The sequence below is a fragment of the Gymnoscopelus microlampas genome, assembly GCF_963454915.1.
Source record: "Gymnoscopelus microlampas genome assembly, chromosome: 4".
Taxonomy (NCBI): domain Eukaryota; kingdom Metazoa; phylum Chordata; class Actinopteri; order Myctophiformes; family Myctophidae; genus Gymnoscopelus; species Gymnoscopelus microlampas.
In genome coordinates, this window is record NC_139941.1 from 35,410,860 (window position 1) to 35,438,233 (window position 27,374).

Below are 27,374 nucleotides of genomic sequence, written 5' to 3' on the forward strand. Positions count from 1 at the left end.
CAATTTTTTATATATTTTTTTCCCCAAGATTCTTTAGAGTATAGCTGGTGTATATAGGTTAAAGTGCTCATGTGGTTGCTTATTTTGGGCTTGTTTTCATAGGCCTTTTTGGCAATATCTGGCAACACTGCAAGCTGTCGCTCCGATCAACAAGCCACTGTTTTGGAAGCAGTTTATAAACACTCTTCCTCCTAGTTTGATGTCAGACAGTCGCTATCTGCTTTTCCAGCCGACGTGATCAACTCCAACCAGCACAAAACCAGCCAGCCACATTAATCAGCTCTTGATCCATATACGGTTGGATGTTAGACATCGACGGTGGAAGTTTTAGATAGCTGACGCTCATTTTCAATAATTTTACTTCATGCAGGCTAATGACAACTGAACCAGCCAGCGTTTAACTTTATTCAATTCGCTGATTCCTTATAAAGATATTTGATCAAACGAGCTATAGAGCTGTCATCGAGCAAGTTATTTTTAGCCAGCGTTTCTGCAGAACAATAGCCCCAGTACCTACTTGTTTTTTTTTTAAAGAACCGTCCAACCTCCTTTTAGTTTGTCAACAAGCTGTTTTTTGTATTTTTTATAGACTTGCCAAGTAAACGCTAGGCAACAAAGACTACCGATAGTATTCTGCTAAATAGGGGTTGTGATTGTGTTTCAACCATTTAACCAACCTAAAGTAATTTATTTACATTTTTATGCTTGTGCTATAACACAATCTTTCGACTTTTTAATAAGCTCGTTTCCTACGTTGCATGAGTCTACATTTCTCACGTTAGTCTGACCAATTTCCATGACAATTAACTGAGAGGCGAGCAAGCTACCTGAACACACAAGGCGATCGAACCAGCTGCAGGTTGGAATCTGACACCGGATTGTTTTAATACCTTGTTATTGTTGAAAATGGCGGCGATCGGAATGGTGCAGATGTTGATCGAAGCAGCAGAGTACCTTGATCGCAGGGAAAGAGGTACAGTATGATTGCATTGTTTAGCTGTGGTTCATTTTATTCATGAATTATTACCATGTCACCCTTCCCCCAATTACACAGTATTGCACCTGCCATTGGAAAAATAAGTTTATTTTGAGTCTCATGTATAGCTATTATCTGGCCTACAGAATATACAAAATATTTCATTATTTATTATAAATAAATGGGTCATGCATTAAAGCCAGTGTGGATTTTGCACAATAGAGTAGAGCATATCGCATACAGCAGAACAGGGGTTACATGTGTATTGAAACAAAAGAGGTACATAATATGCAATAGTATGCATTCGTCATTAATGAGCATGTCAAATGAATGGGGTGTATGTATGTCTGCCAGATGCAACCATCATGTGTGAGCGACATTGTTTTCGTACTGGATTGAATGATGCAGGGTATGGGTGCCCCCTCCCCCCTCCCTTCTACTGTTGTGGTTCGGCTACTGGGGTTTACTCCAGTTCAAGATGACATCATTGTCCGGGCTTGCAGGGAGAATATTTTTTTATATATATATATAGACACATTGCATAAAAAATGCATTTGCACGTTTTAAGAACTTGCATTGAAAAAAAGATCATGTGTTGAAAGCTGACTCTTTTCAGCTTTCTCCTGTCCCCTAGCATTGAATATGTTTTACTGTTAGTGTATTTCCCAGATGGGGTGAATTGCAGTAAGGTCTGACTGATTTGTTGTTTATTCGCTTGCAGAAGCTGAACATGGCTATGCCTCAATGCTACCCTTCACCAGCAGTAAAGAGAGAGACAGCTTGAAACGGAAAAGCAAAAGCAAGAAAAACACAAGTAGCAGGTAAATGGTTTGACCCAATTTTGTGTCCCACCAAATGAAATCCTCAGTCCTCAGTTAACCTCTTGTAAAGCCTCCATGGCTTTTCTTCTTTCAGTTCTGCAACATGGAACTCTTTACTGGCATGGGCTATTACATCATAACTAAACAATTAAGGTTATTTTGTACCTTGACCTATATTGTCCCCATGTATTCATACTGTACATATTGAAATGAAGTGAAACGGTGATTCATTTAGCAGGTTGAATACAATACACTGCCATTACCAGGCTGACATTTGCTTGCTTGCATGCCGACAATTTTCAACCTTTGTTATATTGTATTTTGTTCTGCATTTTCTGAAGCTTTGCCCAAAGATGGGAGATTTAGAGCATATGAGTTTTCAAAACAATTTAGTGTGAAATTTAACCTTACTGCAATTAACAGCAATTCCTTCCTTGGATATGAGTCCAAATGTGAAGAGCTGTTGAAGTGGAGAATTTAGGCCTACGGCCCACATGGTGATTGCAAGAGAATGAAAGAAGTGAATGTCCTGGACATTCACTTCTGATCCCAATGTTCTCAACTCTCCTCGACCCTATGCTCTAAACATAGAGTACACACGTACTCTCAGTACCTTCTCTCATTCTGTTGCAATTGCCATGTGGGCCTACAGGCCTAAATTCTCCACTTCACTTTAGAACACTGAGGGAGGACAAGTAACCTCAACCTGTCAGAAACGCTGCAGTAGTTTACATACACCTGATTCATCCGTGCCTAAAACACCGGCCAGAGCCCGACCCTGGCCCATGGTTTTCAGGCCTGGCGTCAACCCGACAAGAGTCAATTTATTACCCCGAGTCCTACCTGAGACCCAACACCAAATCAATTTAATCTCTCTCCGGTGTGCGCTTTTTCTGATGCAGACAACGTGCAACTCTGATGTGCGCTCACTTGCACTCTAATACATATGCAATCACACACAGAACACACACATCACATATGGTACGAAGACAAATTTGCAGTTGCAGTTTTATTATACACTAGACCATACCCGGTGAAAGGCGCAGGTGAAAGTAGTTGCAAAGTTGGGGTTAATGCACGTCCTGTCGCGCGGTTTCTCCCCCGCGCGCGTCCCGTCGTGGCTCCCCCCTCCCCGTCATGGCTCCCCCCCCTCCTCCCCGTCGTGGCTTCCCGTCCTCCTCCCCCCCGTGGGTCGCGTTGCGTCACCCCTCCCCACGGGCGTGTATATATATATATATATATATATATATATATATATATATATATATATCAGCACGGAGAATGGCCGAGAACAGACAGTTTATCAGGGATCGAAAGTGAGTGTGTACTGTGTAGTGCAGTGATTCTCCAACGTTTTTATGTCAAGGACCCCCAAATTGACACTTGTTAGCCCGCGGACCCCCATTTGATAGATATGCCAGGGACCCCCATAAGAGACGTCTTTTTTTACGGCTCTAGCAGTGAATCTTAACCATTTTAATTTCAAGGACCCCCAGTTTGACATGCATTAGGGCTATGGACCCCCATGTAATGGCATTTCTATGTCTTGGACCCCAATTTATATAGTAAAGTCTATGTTTATTTAACTCTGAGAGTGTACAAATGGAACCAAATGGACCCCTTAGAGTCCATTTGGTTCCATGTGTACACTCTCAGAGTGACAGACCCATAAGGGTGCATTTGGTGCCTAATCTATCATTTAGCTGGGGACCCCCTGGAACTCTGGACCCCACTTTGAGAACCAATGGTGTATTCGTGTGTACACACACACGCACATCCCGTCGTGGAGGCACAGAACACAAACACCCGCGCATATAACAGGCGGAGCCGTCCCCCTTCGGGAGCGCGCACAAACACTGACACACACACACCACGGTACATCCTCCCGTCGCGAACACACACACGGGCGTCGCGTGTGTGTGTATAAAGTACAAATAAAGTACATTGTGACACGTGGCTCCCTAACGTGCATGCGCACGTGCGTGTCCACGCATACACGGCCGCGGACCCAAGTTGCAATTGTGGTGCGATCAGATTCATCTCCCCCCCACCCACACACAGCACGGAGAATGGCGTACACACACACACACACACACACACACACACACACACACACACACCGGTACATCCATGCAGCCCGTGGCCTGTCGCGAACACACACGGGCGATCATCTCCCCCCCAGCCCCCAGCCACACACACACACCACGGAGGCACGATGCTACTACCCCCCCGTCCCCCCCGTCGTCGCAAACACACACACACACACACACACACACACACACACACACACACACGAAACAGCAGAGTTTTTGACGCACACACGCTCACTTTTAGATCCAGTCCTATTTTAAAAGTCTGCGTATGGGGGATGCACGTATCCGCGCGCCTTGTGTAGCCGGTGTCTCCCGGTTTGGCTCCAATGGGAAACATGGCCACAGGCTAACTAAATAAGCGATTTAAACGGGTAGTTTCGCTGGCGACCTAAAATATTATGCAGCCGACCAAACCTTAAACATCCGTGCGGTTTAGAATCTACCATTAGTTTTGGGATACGATGTATACAAAAGGGTAAACAGCGGAGCCTTGGCGGACGTTCGCCCGATCCTGGAAGAGAACGACATAGAACCGTTCTTAATGGAGCTAATGTGCATCGTGTGTGGGGGAAAAAATCTGGAGTGTTTACTTTCCGCAGTAGAGAGTGGGCGGGGTCTATGGTGTAGCGTCGGCGTTGGTGTTGCCATGTCCGCCGATTGTAAGCGCTTTAGGGCCAATGTTGGTGTTATAGGGTTCGTTTGGTTTGGTCTCGTTTTCATAGACCTTGCTGCTTGTTTTCTCTCGCGAAACCTGGCAACGACGCATGCGCAGTTTGGTCGGAGACCCAAGACCCCATCCACCGTCAGGTTACTAGAATTATAGTAGGATAACTACAAGTGCCACCAACAAAATGTTGTAGTAATATTAAATGGCTACTGAGTCCCGACTATCCATTATAGAGACACGTAATGGCATGCAGTAGAGAATAAACTAAAGCCAAGTTACGTGGTCCAGTTGCAAATAAAAAATTACACCAATGCTCACAGATATTTATAGCGACTGGTGTAAACTGAAGAACAATGTTTCAAACGTATCCCCAAATGAACAATTAAAGGGAGCCTCCGCACACTAAAAACTGCAAAATCCGATTTTTTAAATATATATAGCAAGCTTTCGGTCATAGACCTTCTTCAGGCATCCTGAAGATGCCTGTTTTCCTTTTGGCTCCACCACCTCGCCCAAGTCTGTCTGGCAGATGAGCGGTGTTTTTTTCACTAAACGTAAATATCAACACCGTCACGACTCGAGCACTGTACGTCACATCCACCCAACACATAAGCTACTCCTAACTTGGCAGGCTTCAGAGTCGAGACAGGAGTTACTAATGTAATGAAGAACTCATTGAACTCTTCTCCTTGCATTGTCAATGAAAGAGTTCAATGTGTGCATGGGGAACTCATTTGAAACAAGCTCTGTGCTTTTATGAGTCTTCCAGTTTAGTAGACCTTGTATTGTGAATTTGTACTTCCATGTACTGTTGTTCTCATGTCTTACTAAATAAAGTACATCAATCAATCAATCAAACCCTGAGTCCAACCTGAGCCCGATCTATTAATAAAACATTTGGCCCGATCCCAGCCATAATCAATTCACAAGGGGCAAGCCCATCGGGCCCCGAATGGCTTACAGACCTCTAGTCCAGGTGTGGTGTAAGGGCGATTTATACTTAATTGTGCAGCAGTGTCGCATGTGGAAAATATCTACAAGCTAACAGCGCTTTGCATTGCATTTTGAGCTTTTATATTGACAATTTACGGCATGCAACCAAGTATAATTCAGTCATTATTCCTCTGATGAAATGGTATGAGGTAGCCATTCTGCAGTCTAAAGTCAAGATTTGTCAAAGTGTGAGTGAGAGTTTGAGTTGTGTGTTTACTGGTCTGGGTTAATGTTGTGACTTTGTGAATTCTCTGCAGTGTGAGTGACAGCAGTAAACACCAGTCTGACTCCTAGTGAATGGCCACTTTTACAGTATCAAGGCAGGCCAGGTCAATCCAAGGTGGCTGCAGGAGACTCTGTAGTGACAGACAAGACCTGACAGCTCAAGTCATCTGGGTGGGCATAAATCACATAGGACAAAATACATTGTGACATTCATACACACTGTAAACACACACACACACACACACACACACACACACACACACACACACACACACACACACACACACACACACACACACACACACACACACACACACACACACACACACACACAATCATCCACGTGCACATATTTATAAACATGCTGCCAATACAAAACAAATGTGAATCACACAACAGCAGAAGTCCCTCCACATAAACGCAAAACCATATAACGACACATACCAAAGTAACTTCAGTAACTCAACCACATACTACACCCATTGACAACTGTGTTATCCAGATTACTAGGACATCCAGAAATGAAGAGCTAATATTTGTGTGTGTGTGTGTGTGTGTGTGTGTGTGTGTGTGTGTGTGTGTGTGTGTGGGGGGGGGGGGGGGGGGGGGGACAGTGTTGTAACTCTAGATCATTGGATATTAAAGCTGGATTGACAAGAGGTGAACAGGGGTCATGTGCCTATATATATGCACCTAAGCCTGCCTTGTAATAGGAACCTGATGTTATTCAAATATTTGGTTTAGCCTGTTTGCCAGACCCTGTTCTTCAGCTTGACATCATTGACGTTGGATGCATTGACAAATGCATTTCGTCGGCGGTAATAGAAATTATTACTTATTCCATACAAACTGTAATTTGTTAATATAAATATCCTATGCGACCAAAACACATTTGTTTTTAGTTGACCCAATGATTTTAATTCTTCCAATTTTACTGAGGATAATGTAGGTGCTGCTAACCACAGCAGATCCGTCCTTGTTCACTCATAGCATCTGTCTATTGTTGGATGCAAAAGCCTCACCGCAAAAGCCTCTACTTCCCAAGCCATCTTTGATATTCCATTGTTCTTCACTTTTTAGTCCTCCATTGCCTTATCTCATGGTTTTTGCTAATCGCTTGATTTATGTTTTTCTCCAAAGCATGGTTTCTCCAAAGTATCCTATATATTAATCCTATATTAATGATTATGTCATATATATATATATCCCAAGAAGCCCAATTTCTTATTAGTTAGGCTCTGCAGCCAAGATGACTGGATATACTATGGTTTTAACCCTCAATGACCAGTATGCCAAACAGCACAATGGCACAGTGAGTGTGGCCCCTTTTTGAGAAGGGAAGGGTGGCATTTAGCCTGCAAGAGATAATTATAGGTGAAAAGGCATTTATAGGGTTTTTGTTGTTGCTGCCGAACCTTTGTGAAATGTAGGGCAGGCAGTCATGTGACCCAGTATGTACATCCAGCGCTAGAGCCAAGCCTCCATCTCCTGTTGTTTCCACATGGCGTGATGATGATGTGTGAGTGGTGGGGGGAAGGGAGTCACTGTGTTTCTGGTGTGTCAGTAGTAGTAGTAGTGCCTTCCCCCTCACCTCTTCTCCTCTTTTTTCTACACCTCCCCCTTCCTTCCCTCTCACTACACCTCTTCATCCCTCTCTCTGGGAGGGATGAGACCACTCTTGGCAAGCAGTTGAGAGCACCAGCTCCTCCATTACAGAGAAGGAAAACAAGCCCCCTCCCCCCCCCCCCCCCCCCCCACTCTACCAAACCCTACACAGAGCATGCATGTGTGGTGCATTATGGAATCCATACAGTAATATTGCCATGCTGGCTGTGCACGATAATGTAGTCCACCCCATAGCTCACCCGTTTGTTCTTTTACTTTAGTGTTGCTGCCTTAGCTGTGGTTATAATAGCCACATAAATAAGGCTATATAGTTCTTCTCGTACCTAGAGAATATCTAATATTCTAATATTATATATATTCTATTATATATTCTATTATGATATATTCTAATATTCTATCCTTCCCGATACCTGAACTTGTGTGACGGTTGATGCCCAGTACAAAAAAGGGGATTTTTTTTTTATATACAATATAATCTTATATCATATATATATATACAGTATATATATATATATATATATATATATATATACAGTATATATTGCAGTGTCTTCATTTTATGTGCCACTCATTACTCACAAAAACGAATGTTAAATTTAACCTTAAAGAGCTCAAAGAGAGAGGAGATGTTATGTTATAAAGAAGGAATCCTGTTTTGCAGCGTTTTCTGGGAGCATCTGAGTAGGCTATTGGCTAGCATTACAGCAACTGTGCACTTTTTGCAGCTGTATACTACTATTGATGTGATATGATTGCTATAATTGTTGTATGGCCTCACTCAGGTTAAACCCTTTGTAAAACATTAACAAATACATACAGAATTAAAGCCATGACTTTCTTTTGTTATCAAATTTGACATTCATAACTGAGAAAACAACATTAAATTGAGTAAAACAAGACATTTTAATAGTACAGTAACAGTATAAAAGAGTAGTGTAGCATCAATTTAAACATTCAAAATATGCAAGAATGATTTAGTTATCGTCTCGTGATAAATTACGTGATATCAAAAGTATCGGAGGCATTTCCGATACTATAGGTGTTGGAACAACTCTACTTGCAGGCGACCCCAGTTCAAATCCAACCTGAGGCACTTAACTGCATGTCATCGCACTCTCTCTCTTCCGCCTTTCCTGTCTATCTGTTTACTGTCCAAAAACCCATCTAAAAAAATCAAATGGAAAATTTAAAGAAATGCAGTGGCCCAGTGTAATATAATGTGTCTCGAACCAAAAGTAATCTGTCAGACTTTCTGCAGAAAAGGAACAGCTTGTCTTCCTTTTTATGTGTGACATAATGTTTGGTTCCCTGAACAAAACCAGTTGAGAACTTCTGGCGTAGATGGTGGCTTATTACAACGCTTGGAGGCAGGAACCCAACCTTTTGGCTGGCAAAACAATAAACACTTGAATTTACGGCTATGCCAGCCATTTTGCTTCCCTGCACAGACAGAGGAAATACAGTAGGCTACTATACAAGAACAGTCCTGGGTACCCAGACTGCTGCTAGTTTTCGGTTTTGCTAGTAGAAAATTGCATTACCCTATTTCCCCTGATTACACAGCTAGAATTAAAGTCCCTAGAAATTAAGTTAACTCTGGTATAGATTGTAGCTTACAGCTTAGTGTGACACTTACAGTAAGTCTCAGATCTGCCAATTGCTTTTAAACCAAGCATGGTTATATATTGTATATTCTCAAAGCCAATTTGGCAAAAAACCTTCGAACGGTGATAAGCACTCCGAGTGCTTGTATTGGGCTAGTTCGTTTTTATATTCGTAAGAGAATTTATTTTTGTCTTATTATTATAAAACAGCCTTATTGCAGCTCAATATTAAGCAGTACAGAAATACTCATTGCACAATATGACTAATCACACTACTTGCTATATTACTCACTTTTGAGTGCCCTATATTGCTCAGTGTAGAAATACTCATTACTTAATATCATTCAATAGTACCTAGACAGTAGTATGCAAAACTGCATTGCTCAACATCATTCCGTCAATGTAGGTTCAGCATAGGTACACTATACTATACCCAGTTATGGCTGATTTATACTTAGTATCGCACCAGTGTTGAACTCCGAAAATATCAGATCTATAAGCTCACATTGTGAGCTTATAGATCTGATATTTTCGTCTTGTAACTGAAGTATAACTCAGGCTTTACTAGGTGTTCTGTTTCGGCCCACCCTGCCGACTACGCACCACTGTCAGGTCATCAGTATAGTTTTAGGGGTCATCATGTAGTGAGCATGCAGAGGAGAGCTAACTTTGATAACTGGGATCATTTCCCTGTTATGTCACCAACGGCTGCCTGCCCCAGTGGAAGAATGTGTCACTGGCTGAGCGAGGAATACAGACAGAGTGAGACAGACGAGTGGAAGTGAGTCTCTCTGTCTCATTCTCACTCCCATAGACGCTGAGAGGGAGGGAGGGAGTGAGAGACAGAGAGAGAGAGAGAAAGATGAGAGGGATTGAGGCACAAGGAGTGAGGTAAGGGTGAGAGACAGTAGAGGAAAAGGTTAGGAGAGGGACAGATAGAGGAGGAGGCAAAGTGGGAGTGAAACAGACAGTCCTAGAAATGGCGAGACACCCTGTTCCACATTGGCATGCCACCACTTCAAGTTCCACAGTCAAACCACACTACATATGGGAAAAGTGTTACACCACCCACCCCCTTCTCACTTCTGTATGTAGGGAACTGTTCCCTGTATGAAGCTGTGACTGGAGGTATAAGGACAGTGTTTGCCCTCATTAAATGGGTGCATGCGAGGTCCCATGTCCCAACGTTTTTGGAACTGTGCCACACATGTCATGTGCATGCATGGTGAATTAGTGATAGATGTGTGTGTCAGGGTGGGGGTGATGACAGTGCAGGGCAGCCTGAGCTGAAGGTGCAGTAGGGGCTATTCTGGGAGCAAGAGTGTATGTCCCCAAGGTGGTGTCCCCTCCTTTTGGTGTGTGTGTGTGTGTGTGTGTGTGTGTGTGTGTGTGTGTGTGTGTGTGTGTGTGTGTGTGTGTGTGTGTGTGTGTGTGTGTGTGTGTGTGTGTGTGTGTGTGTGTGTGTGTGTGTGTGTGTGTGTGTGTGTGTGTGTGTGTGTGTGCGTGCGTGCGTGCGTGCGTGCGTGCGTGCGTGCGTGCGTGCGTGTGTCTGTCCGTGCGTGCGTGCGTGTGTGTGTGTCTGTCCGTGCGTGCGCGTGTGTGTGTCCGTGCGTGTGTGTGTGTCCGTGCGTGCGTATGTGTCTATGTAATGCAGCTTACACTGCAATGCAGGAGTCAGGATCGCCACTGGCACACCTCTGTCTCTATCACCTTCAGCTAGTGTGCGCTCTCTCTCTCTCTCTCTCTCTCTCTCTCTCTCTCTCTCTCTGCGGCTCTGCCCTGCTGAGGACATGCATGGTGAATGATCAGGTGGTGTGTGTGGGTGTGTGTGGGTGTGTGGAGGTCAATATAAAGCACTCCTCCTGTATGATGTTTCTGGTTACTGTTGCTATGTTTACCCATTGGACTCCTGTGTGTGTGTGTGTGTGTGTGTGTGTGTGTGTGTGTGTGTGTGTGTGTGTGTGTGTGTGTGTGTGTGTGTGTGTGTGTGTGTGTGTGTGTGTGTGTGTGTGTGTGTGTGTGTGTGTGTGTGTGTGTGTGTGTGTGTGTGTGTGTAGGTGTAGGTGTATACTATCCATGTGGAGAAAATCCCTTCAAGGCTAGTAACGCCAGTCAAACTTGACCTTATAGGGTCATTTTCTGGTCCCTATGAGGGAATATGGGTCATTTTAATTCAGGTTTAGGTGTGTGTGTGTGTGTGTGTGTGTGTGTGTGTGTGTGTGTGTGTGTGTGTGTGTGTGTGTGTGTGTGTGTGTGTGTCAGACAGGCAACCGGCTGTTGTTGTCCATAAGCCTGGTTGCCTGGTGGAAAAGGCTGCCTCTGCTGTGCGTATGCAATACACATGCACATTTATTATGTGCCCTGCATGTTACTCAAACAGCACAAGATTGATCCATAGAACACGCCTCAGGCATTAGAATATCATAGCCTTTCTGAGTTTTTTTGTCAGGCATTGTGATGGCTCATACACACCGCCTCACACTCCACAGCCCACACACAAACTCTCCTTCCTGCAACATGGCCTTGCACTGCTGCGTTAGCACATAGATGAGGGGAATCTCACTGTTCACACAGTGTTTCAGTGTTATTATGTGTACCACTCATTTGTAACGCATGTCTATTGTGTGTCCACAGGTCTACACACAATGAAATGGAAAAGAACAGGTATGTTGGAATTACTCATCCTGGTTTGTATGCTTGCAGGGGTGCACTATTGGTGTGTGTCGGTCTGTGTATGTGCATTTGTGTACACGTGTGTGTGTGTGTGTGTGTGTGTGTGTGTGTGTGTGTGTGTGTGTGTGTGTGTGTGTGTGTGTGTGTGTGTGTGTGTGTGTGTGTGTGTGTGTGTGTATGTGTATGTGTGTGTGTGTGTGTGTGTGTGTGTGTGTGGGGGTGGGTGGGTGAGTGTTCAATAACTAACAACAATATAAAAAAATATCAGTCAAAAAAGGTAGATGGAAAATAGAAATCTACAATATTTCCAGGGCCATCATAAAGCGGTGGAAAGTGATAATGAAATGATTCATGGGATCCGAGGTTACAGCAGGCAGTATTAATGTCATCATCAGTGTATGTTTTGAGTCACCCATAATTGTTATTTTTTAATGAAGCCCAGAATCCCAGGCAATGGACCCTTCCAAAGTGCCATTTAAACTAAACGTTGCTGCTCCTCAATAGCTCAGTGAGTTTATCATGGCCATGCCAACCCATGTTAAATTCATTCATGCATTCATTATAAGGTGAAATTGGGTGTACCTAAATGAGTAGATTGCTGACATCAGCAATAAAGCTCTTGTCAGTGCCACAGGTAACATGTTCAATGTTAGTCTTTAGCATTACCTGTCATTTTCCATATGAAACTTGGACAATCTTTCCAACCTAGTCAAGTGCTAAATTCTCAAACTCTAATGATGATGATTGCAGTGCAGCAGGCCATTTGAAGTGAAGCTTTCTTCCTAAGCTGGCTGAGCTAACAGCTCTGCAGGTTACTTCATTCCCCTTAGTGAGCCTTGAAGGCCATTGTACTAACCACATGCTCCTTGTGAGCTGCGGGGACCATTCTGACCACTGCTGTTAAAGGGGTATTTCTACTCGAAGTTACTTGATTCAATATTTAGATATTTCATATTCATTTGACAAGACACACACCCCTCATATAAGATCCATGTTAACCATGTTAACCATGTTAACTACGTTAGACTCATTGACAACACACGTCCCTGGTTGGGTGCGCACAAAAATACGGTAAATGACCCCAGAGGTGTTTTAAAGTGAAATACCCGTTTAACTATTCTACCAAGTAGTTCATAACATTCATCTGGGACCATGGGTAGGGTACACATTTATATTTTAGTTTTCCTCAGATTTATGAAAAACCACATACACCTGTTCCTCATTCTAAATGTTAGCATGGAGGACAAATCAGTGTGGAATTGTACGCACAGGAATGCACTCGTTTCCAGTCCCAATTCACTCATAAATTGTTAGAAAAATGCCCACAATGAACTAGTTTTCACTCGTGTATACATTTCCATGTTCATCTTCATTTAGGTGAAATGCCAGATGGTTGAGAAAAGGAGAATAGAAACCTTAATCAAGGAAGTTGAAACCAGAGATAGGTCTACTATTTGTAGGCCTCAGCAGTGTCATCATAAACAAAAATATGAGAGAAGAGTTGCAGAAGGTTTGCTACTAAGAAGTTTAAAGAGGGTTAGTGTTTGTCTTATATGCACCTTTTTTTCTAAAGATTTATTTTGGGCTTTTTATACCTTTATTGTAGATAGGCCGTCGGGATCGGGAATCGAACCTGTGACGCGCTGTCAGGCTACATTGTAGCCTAGGTGCGTGGACCACTACGCCAGCAGTCCAGGCCTCATATGAGCCTTTTAACCTTCTTTCCTTTTGTTTCATTACAATCCAGTGTTATTCACTATTGGTATCTTGTTTTTTATTGTATTCGTCTGAGGACGACGTAGAAAGTATTGCTGCTGTTACCCGCATTTCGCTGCTTGTACCTGTATGAGTGAGTGACAAATAAACTCTCTTGAATCTTGAAATAAAAAAGGAGTGAGCTGAAGATCTACGTATTTCCATACCAACATGTTTGGCTTCTCCACTTGTTGCTTTCAAGTACTGACATCAGGTGAACATACCATTAAGTGATGCAGGTGGTGTGTCCAAGGCTCACGATGTGCACTGCAATGTTATTTGTATAAATGACTATATATTTGTATACTAGAGCTTCGGGCCACTGCGCGGCCCTCCCGTCTAGCCGCTGCACGGGGCTCCCGTCTAGTAGCCTGGCCCGCACATCGGAGACAGCGACAGCAGAGCGTGTCGACGTTCATTGCAACACGGGTGTTTGTGTCGACACGCAAATCGAAAGCGAAACCTGACTGCAACATGCAAACCGAAAGGGAAGCTAGACCTAACTTGTTGGAGACCCAGACAGACAAACAGCTTGGAGAGGCAGACACACAAACAGCCACGCATGCGTGCGACTCTCTATTGTATATTAGGATGTTATGCGATGGTTAACTACAGATAGCCGCTAACACTCTCCAAAAAACACCCATTTGTAAGGCCAGACCACTGGTATTGTCCTTTAACACACATCACACAAACATGTCTCCTGCCCACCACTGTGGAGACTAGGGCTTGGTTGGGCACTCCCAACGAACACAATGTTCGTGGGTGGGAAGCCGGCAGGGAATGGTGTTCTCTGTCACTGCACTAGTGACTCCCACAGGTTGGTCGGGCACCTGTTCAACGTGTAGTGTTCCTCCGCATGCGTCCTGCCGGTGAAACTCCTCACTCTGTCAGGTGAAAATAAGTGACTGATAACTCCATGTGTATCAGAGGAGACATGTGGTTGTCTGCACCCTCCCCATACTAAACAGTAGGGGTTGATGGTGAGTGATAGGGACTATACAAACATGGGGGGAATTGGCAACAACCACTGTACATTGGGGAGAAAAAGAAAATAAACAGTTGATAAAAAAAAAAAAAAAAAAAAATATATATATATATATATATATATATATATATGAGCAGAATTACTGCTTGCTTGACAGGCATAATCCATCATTGCGCAGAAACGGGAATGACTTTGCTGTAAAATGCTAATATTGGCCTGTCTTATGGGAGACTATTCCCTGCAGCACTTTTCTTTTCTGTTGGACGATGAAAGGCAAAACAAAATTTATGACAAAGTAAAATTTAAAGCAAACATGCTTATGTCCATAACAGTGAATATCATACTTTTGTTTTGTACTGTTAAGTCAGACACCTTGTTTACCTTGTGCACTGTTACTGAAGAAAGTAGTGCCTATTGACCCTCAAATGTAGGCTCATGGATTATTGTAAAGAAATGTTACAATCTTATGTTTGATGACTTTACCGTGTTGAAAGGATGTGTTTTAAAATCTGATTTGGCCCTATACAAATGTGTTTAGATAACAGCAGTGATTCAAGTGAATCTCAACATCTCAAGAAGTGAAAGAAACATATTGATTTATTTAATTTTATTGCCATACCAGTACCTCAATATGTCTTAAGTTATCTGAGAAATAAAGATTGAATGAATGAATACATTTAAGTCACAATCTTGATCATAGCTGGCCCAAAATGAGGCCCAGATTGGAAACAAAAAGCAGACTTACATAAGCGCCTTCTCAAACCCTTTATGTTACCTAGGTTAAGCGTTGGTTCCACAGATTGCACCATCTCTTCCTGTCCTGTCTCTACTCTTGCCAGTGCCTGCAAGTTGATTCAAAGCAGGGGCTCAGTGGACAGGCTGTCAGACTGCCTACAGCCTGAATAATGCATGGCACCGAGGCCTGGGACGTGTGTGTGTGTGTGTGTGTGGGTGTGGGGGTGGGTGGGTGGGTGTGTGTGTGTGTGTGGGTGTGGGTGTACTGTATGCGTGCATGTGCCCATTGCCCACATGTGCGGAAACTCCCGGAAAGACATCTCCTACTTAATAAACAACACACTCCATCAGTTAGTTAAAATTAAGGCTGTGGCCCACATTTTGCACTCAAGTACATATGCTGTGCCTGTGACCAGGTTTTCCCACCCATTGCTCACTGATAAAAACTCATCTGATGCTTATTGCTCCATCTCCCACATCTATGGCTAGCACTTTAGATGAGAAGTGTTGGCCAGTGTGTCATTTCCATATAGTATATTTTCTCTCTCAAGTCCCCTTTTTATATGACCAACTTGAACCTTCCTCTGTGCTTGCAAGCTAAAAAAGTACTGTGTGTTTGCATTGCACATAACATGACTCCAGCCATTGCCAAGACCCTGTTTCATGGTAGTTTACTCCTGCCAGTCGGGGGAAATACTCCTTGGGGTCAAAGGGCCAGAGAGCTGCGCATAGGTCACAGTTCAGCATGTTGGCCTAGTTGTAGTTTTTAGCAGCTAGGAGGCCAGTGTGAAAACAAATTTAGTCTGTGCGCCCCCACGCCCTCCCCGTCTGCGGCGAGACACTCGCTGTGTGATGTAACACACAAGTTGATGTTCCACTTGCACGCTTTGCCCCAGTTATTAGATAACTGAAAACACCGTTGGTCAAAAGAGGTGCTCCAGGGCAATCCTGCATGTTCAAATCCATGTAGGGTCCTGATGGGCAGGAAAGATGGGGGAATTGGGACACTGAAGTGTAGACTCTGGCCGTGTGCCGATAACGCATAACTACACCACATAGGCCTACATACATACTTACCTATTGACACACTAAACTACAGTCACTCTGAACTGGAATAACCTGTTGCTGAATTAGCTGCTGTATCTCTATATATCTCTGCCCCTTCTTCTATCTCTCACTCTGCCACACCCCTCATACTGTATCTGCACCCAACTCCTAGTCACCATGTGACCATGTGAAATAGCTAGGGCTGGTGTGTGTTGACTCCTCTGTTTTTAACAGACATTAGCCAGCCACAGTGATTCTGTATTATGTCAACAGCACTGAGGTGAGGGCATTTTCCTGTTATGTAATGGCAGTATGTTGGCCTTTACACTGAGTCAGCCAAGGAAAAAGGCCACCTGGTCCCTGCCCCAGACTACTTTGTCTCTGTGTTGAGTGTGCACTTCGGAAGTGTGGATGTGTACCAGGTATTACTATTATGAGGGCCAGATGTCCCCACAAGTATATTAGAAGTTGAGAAATCAATCTTGTGAGGGACCATATTCCTGGACCCCACAAAATAAATGTTGTTTTAAAGGACTTCATCCGTTTTCATCTTCATATTGGTCCTCACTAATGCTCATTATAATATTGTACCATTTTTGTCTACTCACTTTGTCTCAGAGGAAAGCTGTGGACAGTTCAGAAACCCGCTTACCAGTGATGACATCGATTGGGAATACAAGCTAATAGAAACGGCAGGCTTTCTATTCCTGGAAAGGTAGCATGCTATAATGGAAGCCATTATTCTCGCGTTAATGAAAAAATGAAAACATTTAAATCTTGTTTGAAAAAAACAACAACGATGATGTCACTGGTAGGGTTTCTGAAGTGTCCTTAGCCCTCCTATGAGACACAGGCCGAGTAGATTTAAAAAAAAAAACATTTTATCATGAGCATTAGTGAGGACCAATTATATGAAGATGGGTTGAACATGGGTGAAGTCGTCCTTTAATGGTTAACACAATTTTAGAGCCAACTCTAAAAATTAGAGCCATGGTTACAATTGGAAAATAATTCAGGTCAGGGTTAGATTAGGCATGTAGTTGTTAGGGTTGGTGTTAGGAGTCAAAAGGGCATTTAACAACAAATTGCCAATGAATATCAACATGTGAACTGATTTGTTTGTGCTTGCCTTTGGTTTTACTTGGGCAAACTGTGTGCTTGTATGCTGCTTTGAATGTGACTGTGTGAGTTTCACTATGAATTTATGTGCATGTATGGTAGGGTTAGAATACTTTTAGGAGTGTGTTTGTATGTACTGTATATGTTTATGTGTGGGATACATTTTGGAGGGTCTGGCTCATGTGTATGTTCAAGAGGAATGAGAGTGCATTCATGTGTGTGTGTGTGTGTGTGTGTGTGTGTGTGTGTGTGTGTGTGTGTGTGTGTGTGTGTGTGTGTTTGTGTGTGTGTGTGTGTGTGTGTGTGTGTGTGTGTGTGTGTGTGTGTGTGTGTGTGTGTGTGTGTGTGTGTGTGTGTGTGTGTGTGTGTGTGTGTGTGTGTGTGTGTGTTTGCATACTTGCATACAGTGCTTCTGCCCACAAGAAATTCACTCCCTCTCCTCTGTCCTTTGCCAATTTAAATAACCTTTTGACTCCGATATGTGTACGTCATTTTACTGCACTACTAGCCGTACACAAAGTACTTAAGAGTACACAATAAATGAACAACCTTGAAAACTTTGGAGTTGCTGCAGACATCCACTCCAGTAGAGCGATATGTGTATATAACACCCACACACATACAGTATGAACACTTCCTAAGTGCTCCTGCTGCACTGATGCATATTATAGACATATATACACTTGCACGCAGGCAGGAGTTGGAGGTGTGTGTTGTGTAACAGAGGGGCCATGTGGTCATCAACACCCACCATACCCCTGCAGCTCCCAAGGCTGTCAGTTTGTGGTAAGTTTTTGTCAGAGTGGTAAAGAGAAAGCAAGAGAGCAATTCACAGGAAGAACAGGACAGAGAGGAAATGGTACTAGTGAGAGATTATGGAGTGAATGGACCAAAATAATTCACCAGAGAGGTCAGGTCATTCATAATAATATGGCCGAAAATGTTTCTTTATTTTTCTTTGGTACATGGAGCACATGACACTACAAATGCAGTACATACGACTTAAAATGTATACTATGACATAGATAGATAATTTAAAGATGGATTCACCCGTCTCGTCCAGAATTCAGATCTGTTCTTTGGGAGCACTAGAATCAAATCTCAGTGAGCAGGTGGAAGTTCTAGTGGACCAGCCATCTGTGCTTTTTCAAATGTGCAGGATGGCATCTCAGAGCATTGCAAAAGCTGGCCAACAAGGTTGATCCTGAAGGTAGAGCCAACGTCTATAACACTCAGATCAGGAGCATCAATGAATGCCTTTTACAAGCCACTCTTAAGAAGCTAGATATCCAGAAAAGGGCACTAAAGATAATTAGTGTGGATGAGGACCCTATGCCCTAATGCATTATGCCATCACCAAGCTGTGTCATTGCAGAACAGTTTCTGCAACAACTGCTCTGTTCAAGAAGCTCCCAAATGTCCTCATGTCCCAGGTCAAACCACCCTGAGGTTACCATCCAACCATGCCTTGTCACTTCCTGGTGCTAATACCAAATGCCTTGACAGGAGCTCTTCCCACTCTGCTGTAACAACATGGAACAGCTTCCCCTGCTGTTTTTGGAGACATCACATCAAGCAGTGTTCTTGCCTTCAAGAAGAGGCTTAACAAATATCTCCTCAGCATGAGACTGAAATTCTAAAGCTCAAGGACTTCTAAAAATACACATATCAGTTAATACAATATCTTCACGAGTAACTGCAGAACAGTGGCTCTGAATGGTATGACACTGCTTAAAATAATATGGTCTGTCATGATTTTTAGATACTGTATGTATACATTCAGCGTGGGGGTGCATGCAGGTTTGGGCTGTGGTTAGTTAGCAAATTAGTTTTTAGCATTTTATACACAACAGGAATTCAAAATGCAAGTGATTTGTAGTCCTCCTCTACCAAACAGGCAGCCAACAAATGTTTGTAGAGTTTTTTCCATTTTGGTTGGAATAATGGCAAAAGGAGTTTTACTCAGTCATTTTAGCTGGTTGAAGAATGAAATACTCTGTTTACGTTACTCATTTCAAGGTTCAAGGGTATTTATTGTCACATATACAATATAGCGCAGCGAGTAGCAACAATGTAGGCAATGAAATTGTCTACATATTAAAAAAATAAGTATTATATTTCCGTATACTTGTTTATTTTGTTTCGTTATGTTTAGCGCTTTAAATGTTTTTGCATATGCATACTGTTACTGTGTGTATGTATGAGAGTGCGTGTGCAATTTCACGGCTTTATGTATGTGCTCTACTGTAATGGTACATTTTAGAAAATAGAGTCTGTCTCTCTTCTCTCTAGACGGGCCCACTTACGGCTGTGTTTAGAGCGCTTGAAATCCCTCGTTCCACTTGGACCAGACGCCAACAGGCACACCACTCTCAGCCTGCTGATGAAGGCCAAAGAGCACATTGCGGTGTGTGTGGGTGTACATGTTTGTATTTGTACCTGTATGTGTGTGATGGGAGCAGCCTAATCAGTGTGAAGAGGGTAATTTGCTTGACCGCTGTAGAGGATAAGTGTGTACGTGTTGCGTCCTAATGACTGACCTTAAAGTTCTAGATAAGCTGAAAAAGGAACACGTACACAACACGTACACAAACACACTAACACACCGTGCACTTCTGAACACAGCCCCACAACTACACACTCTCACAGTTCCAAACATTTTTAGTGTGAAGGTATAATGGGTATTGCTTTGGGATACATTGTCCAAGGCGAGGTCTCAACAATATTCTATTAGTTACACAGGAACTTGCTGTTGACATGTGAAAGCCTGCATTTTTACATCTTTCTCACTTTAATTCCCAACGGCAACTGGCTTTGTCACCCAAAAAAGGGAGATGATTGCCCTCAAAATGTATCATGGGAATTGTAGGAACACAGAGAAAGGCCAAAATCTATAGTTGTTGCATTGTAAATATTGTCGTTTCAATAGACATCACAATCAAACAATTCACTGAAATGCACATCAAAAGCAATATAGTGTCCCTTTAAGACCCCTAAAGCTGAACTAACATTAATGCTGTCTCTCTCTCTCTCTCTCTCTCTCTCTCTCTCTCTCTCTCTCTCTCTCTCTCTCTCTCTCTCTCTCTCTCTCTCTCTCTCTCTCCAATCCATCCATTGGCTGTGTAGAGGTTGGAAGACGGCGACAGGCGAGCCCAGCACACCCTGGACCAGCTGAATCGGGAGCAGAGACACCTGAGGAGGCGACTGGAGCAGCTGGGGGTGGAGAGGACACGCATGGACAGCACAGGATCCACCCGCTCCTCTGACAAATTTGACTCCGACCAGGGTGAGTCCCGCTCGCTGGCCTCATATACACATGCAATTCCAGGTAGAACACATGGACAAAATATTTGGCCATGAAATAATGTAGGCCTCACCAGGCGTCCGTGTGTTGTAGAGGTAAAATATTCGTCCACCACCACAGAGGTTGGTTGGTCGAGGCGCCTGTTCAGAGTGGAGAAAATATTGTGAATCATGGTACGTTTTGCACTCTCCCAATGAAACTCCATTGTCAGCTCAGCTGAAAAGAATTGTCTGGTGACTTTGGAGCCATGTGCTTGTCTACATCCTCCCAATAGTGGGTGTTGGCATTCATTCAACCTTTATTTAATATTCTCGGAGAGATCAATTGAGGGAGACCCTCATTTACAATGATGCCGAGATTACATACATATAATTAACATAAGAGTAACAAGAAAAAACAATAAAGTTGACACAAACAGTTAAAACAATTGCATGTTAACATCAATCAGTTAAACCTGTTGCATACAGTTAAGACACGGTTATTATAAAGATTCCTAAAATGACCAATAGATACTAGGGAGTTCAATTTAAGCTCTTGTTGTAGGAGGTTCCAAGACTCAGGTGCACCAAAGCTGAAAGCAGCCTTTCCTTGTTCCGAATTGGCAAAAGGAACCAGCAGAATTAGCAAATTGCTGGAGCGGGTTAGAATATGATGAGGTTTCAGATGTAGCATGGATGCGATATAAAGTGGTAACTTTCCAACCAATGCTTTGTAAATAAAGAGATGCCAATGTCTATTGGGTCTCTCAGACAGAGAGGACCAGCCCACCTTATCATATAAGGCACAATGATGGGTGTTATAGCTATCACCAGTTATAAATCTTAGAGCAGAGTGGTAAACTGTGTCTAGAGGCATGACAGAGCCGCAGTACACATGGGGGGAATTGGCAGGAAGAAAATTATAATAGCAAGGGGTTGTTTTAAAACAACTAAGACATGGTCTAATAACGGCATGGTTTCCTTTGGATCTCTGATGTCATGTGTACAGTACTGTGATGTCAGACATCTCCATATTTGGGCAAAGTTTCAGCCCAATCTTCCTCCTTTGACTTCCAGTCTAAAGTTTTTGTTCTAAAAAGTTAAAGAATATTCAAAATATGTGAAAAATATTAAATATCATACAAATCTGACGCTGTATGATAGGTCCAGTGGTTTGTGATATTAACTGTGGACAGACACCCACATACTGTGTAGACCGTATTCCACACTAATCCATGTAGCATTTAGAAAAAAACAATGCAACAGCAAATATGTATACGTATTGGGAATTTTGGGTGTGTCACGCATGCATTATTGTTTCGTTCCCATACAGAGGGACGGCCTCTAGATCTACTGAATTAGTCGGTTGTCTAACAACAGCTGGGCAATAGCTGATAGAATGATATTATTATTATTAAATTGTTTTTATTGATTTTTTTCACCAACAATAAATACATACATACATACCTGATAGAATGATATGAAGTGGAAAGACCATTAACGATTATTTTATTTTTTTTTGTTGTATTTTTTTTCCCCTACAGAAGACCTGGATGTGGATGTGGAGGGGACAGACTACCTGCTGGGCGACCTGGAATGGAGCACCAGCAGCGTGAGTGACTCGGGGGACGAGCGAGGCAGCCTGCGGAGCAGCTGCAGCGATGAAGGCTACTCCAGCGCCAGCCTGCGGAGACTGCAGGACACTCAGGAGCCGGTCAAGCAGCTGGGCTGCAGCCTATAGAAAGAGCACTGTCTCTAGCAAGTAAATCCCCCCCGCCCCCCCTGAAATCCATCTCCCGCAATCACCCAGGTCTTTTTCTCAAGATTGTACCACTATTTTCTGGTTCTAACCTCCACCGCGACATCTAGTTTCTGCCCATCAGATCTCTAGTTTTACGCTACCATCCTCCCCCAGCAGGACTGACCAACTTTGAGGCCTTTCCTTCCCTGCCACCACCACAGCATCTGTTAATTTCCTCACACCCACACATTGACTTTTGTTCAGACCGGAAACACCTTTCAAGACACCTGCCTGCCCACCGTCTGTCCGTCCATCTGTCAGGATCTGAGGGACAGTCCTCCAGGCGTTGCATCGTCTGCTCCTGTGCTCTGCTCCAATCAAACATGCAGGGCCTTAGAAGAAACTCTTCCCCCCTTTAGGTCCTCATCTCTTCCCTGTCTCCTTTCACCCCAACCCTTCGTCCATCACCAACCTTCAGCCAGAGAATGTTACCACATGATACCCCACTGCCTCTTTTTTCTTTCTAACGCCTCAAGAGCCATGGTAAGCTGTTATGAGATTCAACCCCCCTCAACACCATACACCAAACACACTGATTCATACACACACCTCCCCCTCCTTCTTTCCTTGTTCAGCAACACAGAAATCCTAAAGCAGTGACACACACTGGGCATTTTTTATTTTCATTTGCCCCTTGTGACTGCCCGTTGACCATCCATGGGTGGTATTTTGCACTTAAATGGGAAGAATTGCCTTTGTAAACAAAGCTGTGTCCCAACACTGTCTTAAAAAAACAACAACTATAGGGTGACTCAACCTATATGGTTGTACGATTATCAGGCGAGAATGACCAGTGACATCATCAGATGATTAGAAACAAAAAAATAAGTCAGATGTATGCCTGCGCTGTCCACGACTACACTACAGGCTCCCTTTTACGACATATTAGCATGAATGTGGAGACATGGATTGTTATCAAACTGTGGTGGTCAGCAGCAATACGTCCCATCTTTTTCCATACCCTGTACTTGTGTTATGTCCACACCTAGAGTACATAATCCTTCTGAGGAAAATAACAAAAAAGTACCAAAAGAAAATGTGTGCAGCATGAGATTGTGAAGGGGTAGTGAGAGTAGTCTGCCTCTCTCTGACGACGGTGGCAATTTTACAGCAACTTTTTAACCTCTGTGTGTGTGTGTGTGTGTGTGTGTGTGTGTGTGTGTGTGTGTGTGTGTGTGTGTGTGTGTGTGTGTGTGTGTGTGTGTGTGTGTGTGTGTGTGTGTGTGTGTGTGTGTGTGTGTGTGTGTGTGTCAGTGGTCCGTCTAAGCTGACCGTGACATAGGTGTAAGGGGGGTATCATTATCGGAGGATGGGAAATTAAGCACCAGCTACTGGTCAAATGCTGGTGAATTTTTGGCCATGACTGGGTTGTTTGTTTGTACTCCACCAGCCTCTTGGCAAGTAAACCAACCACCGATTTTTGGTAATACTTATTTTGTTTGGTGAAATAGTGAACTCAGCCTGTTTCACTAGCCACTGTGGCCTATGGTTAAAAAAAAGTAAAGTTTCTTGGCCATTGGCTGCAATATATCTGAGAACAGTCAAATGACTGGAGCACATTCCACTATAACTGTGGTGTCCCGTCATGTGCCTTGGAGGGCAGAGTGTATTTAGGTTGCCATCCACCTAAGCTAGTTGGACATTATTGTCCAACTAACACTACAAAGTAGTGTAGTGTTAGTTGGACTCCATGGCACATTATTGGACACCACTGCACCATGTAGAGAGGAGAGGCAGGTAGGAAAGAAAAACATTTTCAGGAGTGAATGTCGTTGACCATTATTAATGAAGAGAGTACACTTCACTGTTTGTCAGGTGTCCCTGAAGCCGAGAAGCAGAATATGCTGACTGGCTTTTTGCCTTTCGGGCAGAACATGCACTGTAAGGACAGTGTTCTAACCTGAAAAAAACTGAAATATCCTAACTACAGATTCTCCTTGCCTTCATAGTTATTTATTGTTTCAGCAGAAATGTAGACGTTTGTAAATAGTTTAAAGGAAAAAAAGATTTCTATGTAAAACAAAAGAAAAAAGTATTTATTAGATCTAATATAATGAATATATAGATGAATATATATATATATATATATATTTAATTAGTCATTTGTTATGTTCTTCTTGTGAGGTTACAGTATATTGAGATTTTATCTGTGTAGTTCGTTTGCACAACGTAGTCCAATCCATAGCTTTTTAGAAACCGTCCCTTGTGCCTCTAGGCTTTTGGTGTCTATTCTGAATTTGGCGCAGTGTTCGCTGCAAAAGAAAACTGTTTTTTTCTTTGTTCTTTGTGGTTAATTCTGACTTTTATCTGTTTGAGCCTCCTTGTTCGCAGGAGAATAATAAGACAAAAAAAATAATAAAATATGTAAAAATAAATCTTAATTAAAAATGATAAAAGTTGAAAAGGGGAGCTAAGTGTGAGAGGTGGGGGTTTGGTGGCAGTGTGTAAAGCCACAGTGTTGTGTTGCTCATTGTTTCTCTCTGTGAGCTTCAGACAAAATGGCCGCTCCATCTGTAAGAGTGAACCACATTGGCCTTTTTTAGGAAACAATGGGCACAACAACTTCAACTTCATTGTATTATCACATCACAAGTTTACAGGTGTAAAAGAGTGGGTGAAATTATTTGCAAGCTTCCCACAAATTGCATTTACATTTTAAGTAAGAGTAAAACATATCAAAACAAATCTACATAATGTGTGTAATAAAGACCTCAGTGTATTGTACAAATAAAATACATAAATAGAAGCAGATATCAAATATGCATAAAATGTATGGAAATGGGAGAGTATGTACAGTCATACAGTATATACAATACAGTGATTGTACCTTCCACCTCTTAACCCCTGCCACACAAACAACAAATCATCATTAGAGCATGAAGATCGTACACCAAAAAAACATATATCAAGACTAGGTTTAGGATTGTTTTAGTCATTTATTGTGGAATGCTGCCCTTCTGTGTCAAATTTCAACCTATCCAAAATGGAAAGGAACTATGTAGCCACACTATAAAGGAGGGTTTGATGGGAAATGTACAGAAGAACAGGTGCGAGTGGGCAGGTGCATGTTTACGCACCAGAATGCCATCTGTCAAATGTGTGTGTGATTGTGTGTGTTTATTTCGTCACTGTCATCAGAGAGAAAATGTCTTGGAAGAGGGAGGGTGGGTGCTGGCTAGTTTGAAAAAACAAAAAATGGTATGGCTATGTTTTTTGTTAGTTTGAATTAATTTGTTTACAAGTTAAAAGGTGCAACAAAAAAGTCCATTGTACAAAGACCTCATGTATCAGTGTCTGTCTGAGGGAGTCCATGCCTTTCCACACCTCCATTGCCTTTTCTGTCTTCCACGACTCTGTGCGCGTGTGCACGCTTGTGAATGTGTGTGTGCGTGAGCGTGACTCCCTCCTCCACATGCTATGTTGGCAACCATGGTGCAGAAGGGCTGGGGGTGGGGGCAGCCTCAGCCAGAGTACTGGATGGGTCATGTGATACATGAACTAAAATCGCTCTGCCCCTCTCTCTCTTTCGTGTGCCCCCCTCTACAAAGACCCGGTGCTTTCAGCATCTGCCTTAAGAGAAGCAGGTGTGGAAATCCTCAATGAACAAGACTTCAGTCGGTCTCTTGCCTAGTCCAGTTGTTTAAGCTATCGGTTTCAACATCAGGGGGAATAGTGACTCCCTTCCTCATGTTCATGTGTATATTTGGGTTGACATTAATTTTGGTTGTACAACGTTGGCTACTTGCCTTAAAACAGAAACAAATGTAAGACATGACAGAAGTATATTATAGATATATATGGGTGTTTATGATATAGCAACATATATCAAAGTTCATTCCTTTTTCATCAGGGCTGCCTCAGATGTGGTGCTCTCATGTAATACACAACACAGTGCACACATTAACTCTAACACCTCATCCTACCCCTGCACACAACATGATTATTATCATTACCACATCACATATTGCCTTTCACCACAGAAAGGACAAATGTCTATTGTTGAACAATGAGGAGAATAAATGGTGGACGTTTTGTGCACACTTTTTAGACAATTGGAGAGAATTTGGACATTCACTTCTAAAGAAATTTTACTTCAAATGTGGTTAGAAAAAGAGAAATGAATGCTGTAACAGTAATTTATATTTGCCAGTGATACAAAAGGAATAAAGCATTTGAAATCCTTGTTTACCTATCTATCAACCTTGTCTTTGTGTTTATTGGTGGCTATTTGCCAGTGATACAAAAGGAATAAAGCATTTGAAATCCTTGTTTACCTACCTATCAACCTTGTCTTTGTGTTTATTGGTGGCGGCGAGTGCTGTTAACTCTGCAGTCACGTGTCACGACACAAATAAATCTCGGGAATAATTAGATTCTAAGAAACAAGTTTCCTTTGGCACAGGAAACCAATGCCCCTCGTTTCTCATAATGAATACACTTTATGTGCAACCTTCAACAGGCAATAATGAGGAGGGGGTTTTCTGCCCTTGGAGATAAAAGAGAGACTCCATGGGTGGGTTGATCCTCGCCAATCATCTCAGTGTGTTTCTCCAGACTGTAATCTGCCCGCCAAATCCCAGGTTTGTATGATCACAGCCATCTGACAACTGTTCAATAACCAACACACACACAGTAGGAGGGGGAGGTGGGCATCTTGAGCAGCATCCATTCCTTACATCCCTTCTAAAGCTAGCTGACTGCTAGGGGGAGGGGAGAGAACGGGAGCGTGGTAGATATTCTAGGACAGGGAAAGAGCTGTGCAACTACCACACCTCAGTACAATTCCATTCTATAGGCCTTGCTGCTGTGCTCCCAGAGGAATGCACTTGAATTTGAGAAGAGTAATGTAATATAACTCGTCAATGTTCTATGTAGGACACACCTCTGGGATTTTCAAGCTGCTACCACTTTCTACCCCACCTTCCCTCTTCCACCAAAGGCTACTCCACGGTCCTCCACCAGAAGAATA

The 27,374-nt window shown here is 42.9% G+C and overlaps 1 protein-coding gene across 2 annotated transcripts; it reads left to right on the plus strand.

Annotated features, from left to right (window-relative positions):
• The first annotated feature begins 178 nt into the window (after positions 1–178).
• Positions 179–26,593, plus strand: mxd1 (MAX dimerization protein 1). Of its 2 annotated transcripts, none has more exons than XM_084055924.1 (6): positions 179–973; positions 1,698–1,797; positions 11,640–11,669; positions 19,615–19,729; positions 20,449–20,608; positions 22,149–26,593. In XM_084055924.1, exons 1-6 carry the CDS (start codon positions 907–909, stop codon positions 22,343–22,345), a joined length of 669 nt encoding a protein of 222 aa, XP_083912050.1. In that variant the 5' UTR covers positions 179–906; the 3' UTR covers positions 22,346–26,593. The 2 variants fall into 2 exon arrangements, with proteins under 2 accessions (XP_083912050.1, XP_083912051.1); XM_084055925.1 differs by having other exon boundaries at positions 22,152–26,593.
• The last annotated feature ends 781 nt before the right edge of the window (positions 26,594–27,374 follow it).

What these genes read in the sequence shown, in the direction of transcription:
- mxd1 (XM_084055924.1), top strand. Translation starts at nt 907, where the DNA reads ATGGCGGCGATCGGAATGGTGCAGATGTTGATCGAAGCAGCAGAGTAC. An exon ending in CCTTGATCGCAGGGAAAGAG is followed by an intron (nt 974 to 1,697) that starts GTACAGTATGAT and finishes ATTCGCTTGCAG; the next exon opens with AAGCTGAACATGGCTATGCC. An exon ending in AATGAAATGGAAAAGAACAG is followed by an intron (nt 11,670 to 19,614) that starts GTATGTTGGAAT and finishes TCTTCTCTCTAG; the next exon opens with ACGGGCCCACTTACGGCTGT.